The following is a 10416-nucleotide window of genomic DNA, read 5'->3' as shown; positions in this document are numbered from 1 at the left end:
CCACACTACATGTTCTACATTCTTGCTTTGCTTGCTGGCTATGTTTCTTGGCTGGGTTGGTGTGCAGGATAATATGGGTGAATTAACAATCAAAAATGAAAAACGGTGCAGGGCTAGGGGCTAGACAGTGGTGAATTAACACACTATTAGTGACAAAGTAAAACGAAACCGGTTCCGAGCATTCGGGTTGCAGGTTCTGAGGTGTGATCGTTGAGGTGGGGTAGCAAATATAGTTAGCAGTATTGTATCCTAACCTGGAGAACATCCATTTACTAATTTTGGGTCCGGAGTTCTGTTAGTGAATTAGAAAATAGTGAGCCCCTGCTCTGAGGCCAAGGTACGCCAATGATCGTCCAAGGTACGCCAATGATCAAAAGAACACCTGAATGAAAAAAGTTCTTCCATTTGCAGCGAACTTTCAGTAGATATCGTCTCTATTTCTTTTACATGTGGATATTGTTGTTTCAAAGCAAATTTCACCATTAAGTTTTACCAGGTTTTGTTACCTATAATCTTTTTTTATTAGGTTATTTTTTTGGTTTTATCAGGTTTTGTCACCTGTAATTTGTTTTTTTATCAGTTTTTCTTGCTTATTCTCTCTAATCAGAAAAGGAGCCTGAAAATCTGCATTTACATTTGCAGATACGGCAGGAAAGTACAGCTTATCCAGAGACACCAATTGGGATAGGTACAGCATATGCATTTCAAAGAGAACTGGACTCTGCTATTTCTGATTTCACCAAGGTTGAAATTTTAAATTCAGAACTTCAGTGATGCTTACTGTTCTCTTTCCTTGACAATGTTTGCACAATATATATATATTTTAGAGACAGTAAATATTTGTGCCTTGTGAGAATAGGTCTGCTGTCAAGTGACATCATGCAACATAGATTTAGAACGAAGATTAAGATATGTTTCTGTACAGCGACTACTGGATCGATAGTACAAAATAAATAGCTTGAATGGATTTAGCATTAAGAACAAAATAAGATACGGAAATTCTAAAGCTACCCTTCTTGTGGATCGACTGATAAATCCATGTAATATTTTGAGAAAGAGTTAAATCCGTATATGTTGTTTGAGTGCCTTTTAATTAAGATACTGGACTATGTTGGTACACATATATTTGGATGCTTGTGATTGGCTGGAAAGAAAAGAAACTTAGATTTGTTGTTGGACTAAACTGAGACTGAGTAGTCATAGCCTTTTGGCTGATGCATCCTTCAGTATACCAAAACACTTGCTATTTTTCATGTTCTTGTACGCGATGGGTTTAGGACACAAACAATTATTTGTTTTACCTACGAAAAACTTTTGCTTCAAGATTACAATGTGTTGAATGCCTTTCGTGCTTAGTTAAAGTATAAGTACTGCTTATATGTGATTTCAGTTCAGCTTGACCAATTTTCTTTGCTCTGCTTTTCCCTCCCTCTCCACTGAATATGACCATGTTCAAAATAAAATGCGCATTAACACTTATGAGAGTAACCATATTTTATTTTTGTTGGGACTCTTCTCTCTAGATTTGCGTTGATCCCACTCTCTTGCATTTTTGCTTTCACAATTACTAGGACTCCAGTAATAACCACATTATAAAATGGGCGATAATCAGCGACGCTATTTACATCAGTGATGACGAAGGTATGGGTGTATATATAGAGTACCAGCGTCGTTGTCTCTAATTCCTATTAACGATGTTGTATCCAACGCTGGTTGTCTCAAATATTCAGGTAAGCACCGCCATAAACACCAACGTGCCAAAAAGACAAGGGGTCGAGCTCCATGTAGCGAACCATGTCTTTGTGAGAGGACCTTAACAAGAGGTAGCATGCTGGCCTTATGCCATTGTTCAATACTTTGCATGTTAAATGAACTCTTACGCACCATTGTTCAATAGATTGTTCTTCACAAGTTAGACTGAACTCTTACGCATAGGACCAATATGGTGCGAACTATGGGGCAAACCATCGCTCACTATCCACAAGCGGTCAGTTAAAAGAACATAACCGTATTATCCATGATTTTTTTGGCTATGGCTTGATTGGTTAAATTAAATACTCGCAGCAAGTTCATGTGACGTGCCATGTGAGAAGTCGAGCGTGAAGACAATCAAGTGAAGTTATCAGATAGTATGCTTTAGTTGAACTGTATAGATGCGCTCTGACTTGATTTTGTTGTCTAACTCTACTCTGTGTATCTAACTTAATGTGAATTGATCGTCCTGCCTTAGTTTTGGAACAAAGAAATGTTTCTCTTTTATTATGAGCCTCCAGATCATTTGTTGTACTGATTAAATATTTCCTACTCACCTTGCTTTTGGTATACCCAACATTGTTCTTGATTTACTTTTGGAACACAATATATGTTTCCCCTTATTCATGAGCTTCCAAATCAATTGTTCTACTGAATAAATATATCAGGTTTGCCTTTCTTTTGGTATATCTAATTGCTTTGGCCTTTGGCATATATAACTTTGACAAAATTGTATGTACTGGACTTGGTTATCCTGCCTTTTTTATGGTACATCCTTGATGTAGTGAGATAATCCATCGTGACCAATCTGTCTAATTCCCTTTGGGAGTACTAAACACTTTGATTAAATGCTGGGACAACGCAATGAGCCAGGCACCCTGCGCGGATATTATAACTGCTCTGTCATGTATGACATTTGTTGCCTATTTTGGTATGATCAATTTTTTTGGAAAACACCGCCGTACAAAGTAATGGAAGGTTTAGATCACATGTAGTGAACCATGTCTATGTGACAGGACCTTGACAAGTGATAACACCCTAATCTCCATTGCTTGCATTTAGAAATCCTTTTTAAACGTTTGACTAAACATATATAAGCAAAGATTATTTTTTTGATAAACATATAGGGCCACAGTTGGGTAGTTTCAACTTCTTAAGACATGAATGTGTCTATGCAGGTGAATTGAACATCTCCCCATTCGAAATCAAGCGACTACTCAATTCTGCCTAATAATCTCACATGCCGATGTTGAACTACATAATGTCTTCCTTGTATCACATGTGATTTTTTCTTCTTTTATTTTGTGATCATGTTTGAATGCGTATGTTAAAGCTGAATTCCTACTAACTTGAGCATTAACTACTTGACCACAACGTTAGGACCGGCACCCTCGCGCCAAGGCGCGCTCCCGATCTAGTAAGAAAGGATACTGCAACTCTGCAAGGCTAGTGGGGTCTCACCCACCCGTGTATCTTCCCAAAACCTAGTGTTGTTTCCGTTCCCCACAATGAATTTGCTCCTGTTGAAGAAGAAAACATTTGTCCTCATTAGCCCCTTCCAAAAAGAAGAGTTAGTCAGTTGTCCCGTCACTTGTGCCAGAGTTTTGGAATGTAAGTACTTATTACGCAATAACTGTAACCAAACCCAATCCCTCTCTACCGTCAATCTGTAGAGCCATTTGCTAAGAAAGCACTTCTTTTCACTTCTAGATTTTCAATTCCCAAACAACCTTGGTCCTTCGGTCTATAAATAATGTTGTTACTTTATCATAACTTTACTATTGTTAAGTAAACTTATTACTGTTGTTACTTTATCATAACTTTACTGTTTGCAGAACAAAATAGAGCTTTACAAGGTCGAATGCTGATTGGATGAGTGCTACCGCCTTGTATAAACAAGCGGGTTGTATGTCGTTGCCATCTTCTTGTACTCTCATTGACTATTTTCTCCCTGCGGTGCATGTAATTCAATTTCATCTCCATTTTAAAGAAATTGCTTATAGGTCCAGAAAGGACAATGAGAAAGCAGATGATGAATTTAAGAAGGCTTGAAAAGGAAAAGAAATTATCTCATTGTATTGTTCAGAAATTTATCTCTGTCTGTTGTATTTTTGCATTGTGAACAATCACCAAATGTACCCTCAACAGAAATGCGTAAAAAATACACAAATGCGGCCGGCATTTCACTTCCGGCTGGAATTGCACAACGGTCAGTAAGTTACACGTGTAACACCTTCGTTTTAAAATACATCCATTCCAAGCACGGCCTTAGATGTATGCGCGTACACCCTATATCTGCACCTGATCCCTTGATGCTGTGAGATATTATTATCATCGTATGATTTGGTTACATTGCCTTGCCGGTGCTTCATGATGTGTATATCCTACACTTACGGACAAAGTGCTAACGACTGATTTCACGAGGAGATGTATCCTCCTCTCCACCACAAATCCACCCCTCCTTGATTTTACCTGACCCCACCCTCTGATTTTAACTCGGCCATGTCAGCCCGTAACCTCCTTTCTGTAACAAATGGCACTTAGATGTAGCAAAGCTCATGTTGAAGGAGTAATGCTACACACACGGGGGACTTTACGGGGGCTCTACGGGCTAACTGAAAATTAATGGCTGTGATTTTAGTTTATTTGGACGGCCTCGCCACTTAAAATCGGGGGGCAATCAGATTAGCGCAGGTTCTCCACCCCGTGAAAGTCCATTGGAACTTGCCCGTGAATGTGGTATTATCGATGTTGAAGTACAGACGGATCCCACAACTCTGGGCTTGGGACTTTGTGATCACAGCGACAACGTACTATGATATCGATGATGAAATATTTTGATATATGTCTACTCATAAAGACAGTCACACTGATAAAGTATTACTGTAGTACATTGACGACGAAGTAGGGACATAACTAAACACATGAACTAAGAGGAAACATGGCGGATAGGGATAGTTGGCGCAGATCAAGGCACACGGACAAGAGCGATGCGACGCCGATGTGCTGCTTTTCCGGCCGGTGCTAGCTAGTTATAATAAGAGTCTAAAACGACAAGCTGATCTACGGACGCAGCCTGTAAACATTATGCAGAGGCGCGTGAACTCGATCGGCATGATATGATCATGGAGACTTGGGGTTGTCGGCGGAGCCGTGGGCAGCGGGAGGGATCCCGGGGACCACGGGTGGCAGCGGCAGGTCGGGCACCAGAGGCGGCAGCGGCACCGGCAAGCCGGGCAGCAGGTCCTTCACCTCGTCCACGGCGCCACCGGCGCCGCCCTTCCCTTTCAGCTCCCTCCCGTCGCAGGACGCGAGCACCACCAGCAGCAGCACGAGCGCGACGGCCAGACGCTTCGCCATTGCTGCGTTTTGCTGATCAAGTACCTTTGGGATAGTCTTGGGCCTTGGCGTGGTGTGGTAGCTAGCTGTGTCGCTCTGCAACTCTGCATGAGCTTTGGCTGATCGATGCGCTGCCTTTTATAGGCGAGTTGCCGGAGTTTGAGACGGTTGGTTGTTCGCCTGGGCGTGCAGCGGGCGGCGTGTCAGGGGAACACGTACGTGTCAGGAGAGGCGCATAGGTGGCGGCGCGAGGCGAAGGCGGTGTGGTACGCGGCGGCGCCCGTGATGAGACGTGCGCGGGCTCACGGGCGGGGAGAGAATGCATGCATGGCAATGGCATGTGCACGTCGGTGGAGCGAGGAATGGGGCGGATGGCTTCCTTTGTCTTCTCCGTGGCCGACGTGCTGCGCAACCTTGCGACGGGCACCCCCGGCCGGTAGTACGCAGATTGGGAAATTAAGAGACGACCGACGAGGTGAGTGGCCACGACGCAGCTACCGGCCGGCCATGTGAATGTAGGTCTGCAATACCACATCAGTCGGGCAAACAAATGAGTGTTGCGCGTTGGGTAGACGGAAAATTTTGGATCATGGTAAAATCTTCATTGCAGAGAAAAAAAAGTATGCGAAAATAAGAACATATAGAATTTATTTCCACTTCCAATCACAAGCCGACCTTAGCTCAGTTGGTAGAGCGGAGGACTGTAGTATTCGCAGATAAATCCTTAGGTCGCTGGTTCGAATCCGGCAGGTCGGACATCTTTTTGTATTTTTTTTGTTTTGAACATTTGCATAGTAGTAAAAATAGCCCACAGACTTCTTTTTGTATTTTTTTTAACATTTGCATTGTAGAATACTTGCTCCGTTCCATAATATAAATTTCTTTCTGTACCTTCATGGGACACCGCGATATGGGAAGTAACTATTCATGTGCAGGCTTTTTATCTGCAGGCGTTTCTTCTGCATTTGCCTCAGCTTCAACTATCTTCCCATGTTGCCTGCAGGCGTCCCTGCATTTGCCGCAGCTTCAACTATCTTCCCATGTTTTTCTGCAGATAGCTCGTCACTGGGCACTGGCCACCATTCGTAATGGCAGAGGTTTTCGGATGCGAATGACTCCTCCCGTGGAGAAGAAACCATGATCCGCTGAGAATATGCGAAATTCGGTCAAGAACCTTTGTTTCAGGCAGCTGGTTTTTTTTTTTCCTTTTCGAAGGTTGTTGAATGTAAGTACGAATCAAGAGGCTTACAGCTCGGAATTATTAGTATTTTTCTAGAGAAGCTCCCAAAATTATTTGAACAAGCAACAATATATTTATGTATAGATAACAAAATGTTGACACTGGGCCTCCAAATTTCAGCCTTTCCTGCGAAAAAAAATGCAAAACCAGTAGCACTTGTTTCCTGACTGGCCTGGTGAAGTGAAGTGAGCAACGATTGTACTATTTGGATTTACCACAGAAAGCTTGTTCAAATAACTGCTTATTCGTATCATTCCATCCATCCACCGTGATGGTTCATAACTTCACATCGTACCTCGTACATAAGATCGATCTACTTGTCTACAGCACCACTCCGTATTTGTGTCATATATTATGCCTCAGCCAACGAACAGCAAAATAAATTAAATGTCAACGACGAAAAGGAAAAACCTATAATATATATGATGGTTTCTTCTAAGCCAGGCAGGCCATTCTCTCTGTATCTTCTTCCAGGTGCTGCGAAATAACATCACTATCCTTCTGTGGCTGCCTGCTACGTGTCTACGGCGAAAGGACCAGTGTTCTCAAGGCTATATCACTGCACATGGACCCGTGGGTCTGTGTTGGCGAACTTCTGTTGAACCTACCGGGCACCGGATCAGGCCGACCCGTATCCACGCGGGTGCGCCTTCTGCCATTTCCAGGCCGTCGCAAGGCTCTCGCGGAGGTCTGTGTGTTCGGCTGTCCAGTTCAGCTCGTCGCGGATCTTGGCCGGGTTGCTGTATACTTCGGCGTAGTCCCCGGGCCTCCGGTCGAGGTAGTCAACCTTGATGGTGGCTCCGGTTGCCTTCTTGCACGCTTCTACAAACTCCTTCACTGACCTACCTGATGAAAACATCAACAGGATACAAGTTCAGAAACAAGCGAGTGTGTGGTCTTAAATAGATTTACGGTATTCACGTGCGGACAAACCGCACGGCATGATTATAAATCTTTCAACAACCTTTCCCTGTGCCGACATTGTAGATTCCAACTTTGTTAGGCTCGGCTTTACCAAGAGCTTTGACATGAGCATCAACAAGATCTGTGACATCGATGTAGTCTCTTACGCAAGTTCCATCAGCAGTAGGGTAGTCTGTTCCTCGAACCTGAAGGGGGCAGATCGAAAGTCATATACTGTGATTATTATGTAATAATGTCAAAGTGATGGATGCTAGATTATGCACGTCAATATGAGTACCTTTAGCCCTGGAATGATTCCTGATGCTGCGTCAAAACACGCACCAGAAATCCTTCCATGCTCACGCAGTTCAGGCCTTGGAGCTTCCCCGAGGCGTCCCTCCGGGTCTGATCCAATCACATTGAAGTATCTAATTCAAAAGAAACCATAAGTGGGTTTCCTAAGGATTACATATTTTATCTCGGGTAGGAGAGACAAACCTTAAGATCATCACAGCCATGTTAGATTTCTTTGAGAAATCTAGAATGATGTCCTCGGACATCTTTTTTGCCTTCCCGTATGGATTGATAGGTATCTATGTGGCAACACGAGTTATTTACAGATCATTAACCTAAAGTAAACTGTCGAAAAAGAGAAGTTCAGGCACCAAGGACCAACCTGAGGAGTTGTCTCTACAATAGGCATTGTGTCAGGTTCACCATATGTTGCACAAGTACTCGAGTAAATCAGAGTTTTTACATTATGTGCTGCCATTGCCTCGAGCACTGTCAACGTATTTGATGTTATGTTGTGGTAGTACCTGTTATATCAGACTGTCAATATTAGCATTCAATATTTAACGATGAGCTGTCAAGAATGACAAAAATGGATGAGCTTTATTCTAATTTATTTTTCATTTAATGTTATAATAGTATTAACAGATTGCCATATTTGGCAGTTTGTATGGAAAACACAGGTAATTTGCAGCCTACATATTACACAGGAGATACACAGTATCAATGACCTGTATTTACGTAGAGCTATTTAGTGCCTAGCTTTCTAAATAGTTCGAGCAATACAAGGACACTGACACACCACATGCCTAAAATAAAAACTGTACCTTAGTGGCTCTTGCGTGCTCTCACCAACATAAGCAACAGCAGCGAAGTGCATAACAGCATCAAACGCGTTCTCCGAAAACATTTTGTTGACCTGATTGTCGGTTAAGTGCAAAACACATTTCGCAAATGCATGCATGGAAGATATATATGGTGATCTAAGTTATTTTTGTAAGGACAAAGGATACAGCTTTCGGATCGCCTAAATCAGTGTATATAAACTGAAGCCTCCCAGGCTCTGGAAACAGCCTCTGAAGAGCTCTGACAGCTCCCATGTTCCCCCTTGAAAGGTTATCCTGTGAATATCAGATGGCATAAGTCTCTCACTACCAAAGCTCTTATAGCATAAGAACTACAAATATAAACAGGGAATAAGGAATTTACCACAATGGTAACTCGGTAGTTGTCCGTAAGGAGACGAAGAGTAGCATGTGAGCCAATGTATCCAGCACCTCCAGTCACCAGCACATGAGTCACCCCAGTTTCATGGCGAGAGAACTGCAGCACATGTAGATGCATCAACTCCAGTTTGAAAGAGTGGAGTTGCAGGAGTAAATAACTGTAAACTCCTAGATTAGATGGCAATCTGAAATGTCTGTACGAAATCGCTTGCATCTGATGGAATAATGACTATAGTTTATCTAGAACAGATGATGCAACAAAGTATTCTAAAATAATCTCAGCTCGAAGAAGAATAATGGACTGTTCGTCAAATTAGATGGCAGAATGAAATGATCCATCAAATTGCCTTACTGGCCCTTTTTGTCATGAAATCAATATATTAGTGCTCCATGTGGAACTTGAGTGATAACATTAAAATTAAGCCGGAAAGAAGGAACATGACAGTGCCAACTCATCAGCAAGTGACAGCGACATAGCATTCCCACGATAACCTCAGCTGAAAGAAGAAGACTGAACTGTTCCATCAAATTAGATGGCCGAATGGCATGTTCCCTCTAGCTGCCTTACTGGCCCTTTTTGTCATGGAATCAGTATACTAGTGCACCATGTGGAACTTGAGTCATAACATTAAAATCAAGCCAGAAAGAAGGAATCAGGACAATGCCAACTCATCATCAAGTGACAGTGACATAGGCCAGTTGGTGAGAGGTTAGCACATACCACGCTAGTACCGCCAAAACCAGGAGACTGTTTCAACACAATTATGCACATGACAGTGAGGGCAGCAGCCACCGCGATCTTTCCCGCGAAATTAGGCTTGCGTCTCGTGTCGCCGAAGTCCATGCCTGCAAAAATGATGCGCCGAATTCAAAGTTGTGCCAGCAAAGTCATAGTGTCCTAGCCCCAACTACATGTTCTGGCACTCATAGCATAGGTTTCAGTAAATTTGAACAGCCTATAAATTTCGCAGAAGTACAATCACATAATCAGAAACTCCTATGATATTAATGGCATGTGTGTACAACATTTGACCATGAACAGACGCTTTCGTGCCGCAGCCTGCAATAACTATCAAGGTCAAACATTTGGTCTGTATGACTGTAGCATTCAAGTTTCATTCCCTGGTGGTAACCGGGTCAATGAAAAGTTGAAAACAGGCCCAAAAATGGTAAAGTGAAAAATAAAAGTACTAGCAGAAAACCATGAACTGAGGAAGAAATGATGCTGTACCTGACAAGATCCAAGACCTGGTGGTCCTAGCTTGGCTTCTGCTCCGGGGGGTTGTTGGCATGTGCGGTCGGCTCCCGCGGAAGAAACCAACAAGAACTCAACTTCCTCCCCTCCTCCGACGAATCTGCACCGGCAACAGGGCCACGCACGATTATTCGCAAGAACAAAGAGCAGAGACATCGCCAAATTGGCCTCACAAGAAGGGAAAACTCTGAAACAGCTGCAGTGCAGCTCGCCGACGGAATAAATCACGCGGAAAGCAAGGCGAGAAACAGGGGAAGGCGAGGGAAGCGTGGTGGCAGGAACCCAAATCAATCCTTGACCGGAGGAGAGAGGAACTGAGCCAGGGAACTCACCTTGCGAGCAGATCGGCGCGGCGGGGGACGGAGGCGGAGGCGGGCTTCGCCGGCGATTTGGGGGCCGGCGCGAGATCG

At 43.3% G+C, this 10416-nt stretch overlaps 2 protein-coding genes and 1 non-coding gene across 3 annotated transcripts; 1 reads left to right on the top strand and 2 right to left on the bottom strand.

Moving 5' to 3' along the window:
- Positions 1 to 4875: 4875 nt before the first annotated feature.
- LOC119356481 lies at positions 4876 to 5112 on the bottom strand. The gene has a single exon (XM_037623438.1). It carries the CDS (start codon positions 5110 to 5112, stop codon positions 4876 to 4878), a length of 237 nt encoding a protein of 78 aa, XP_037479335.1.
- A 649-nt stretch (positions 5113 to 5761) lies between these two features.
- Positions 5762 to 5847, top strand: TRNAY-GUA. Its single transcript is given in 2 exon segments — positions 5762 to 5798; positions 5812 to 5847. It is a non-coding gene; the product is annotated as a tRNA-Tyr (tRNA).
- Positions 5848 to 6556: 709 nt separating this feature from the next.
- LOC119356479 (probable UDP-arabinose 4-epimerase 2) lies at positions 6557 to 10416 on the bottom strand. Its single transcript, XM_037623437.1, has 11 exons — positions 10339 to 10416; positions 9983 to 10106; positions 9473 to 9597; positions 8735 to 8848; positions 8539 to 8646; positions 8353 to 8444; positions 7911 to 8052; positions 7733 to 7827; positions 7533 to 7662; positions 7296 to 7440; positions 6557 to 7177 (listed from the first exon to the last, which is right to left on the bottom strand). Exons 2-11 carry the CDS (start codon positions 10041 to 10043, stop codon positions 6951 to 6953), a joined length of 1239 nt encoding a protein of 412 aa, XP_037479334.1. The 5' UTR covers positions 10044 to 10106; positions 10339 to 10416; the 3' UTR covers positions 6557 to 6950.

The sequence above is a fragment of the Triticum dicoccoides genome, chromosome 2A (assembly GCF_002162155.2).
Source record: "Triticum dicoccoides isolate Atlit2015 ecotype Zavitan chromosome 2A, WEW_v2.0, whole genome shotgun sequence".
Lineage (NCBI taxonomy): Eukaryota > Viridiplantae > Streptophyta > Magnoliopsida > Poales > Poaceae > Triticum > Triticum dicoccoides.
This window is presented reverse-complemented; position numbering and strand designations above follow the sequence as displayed.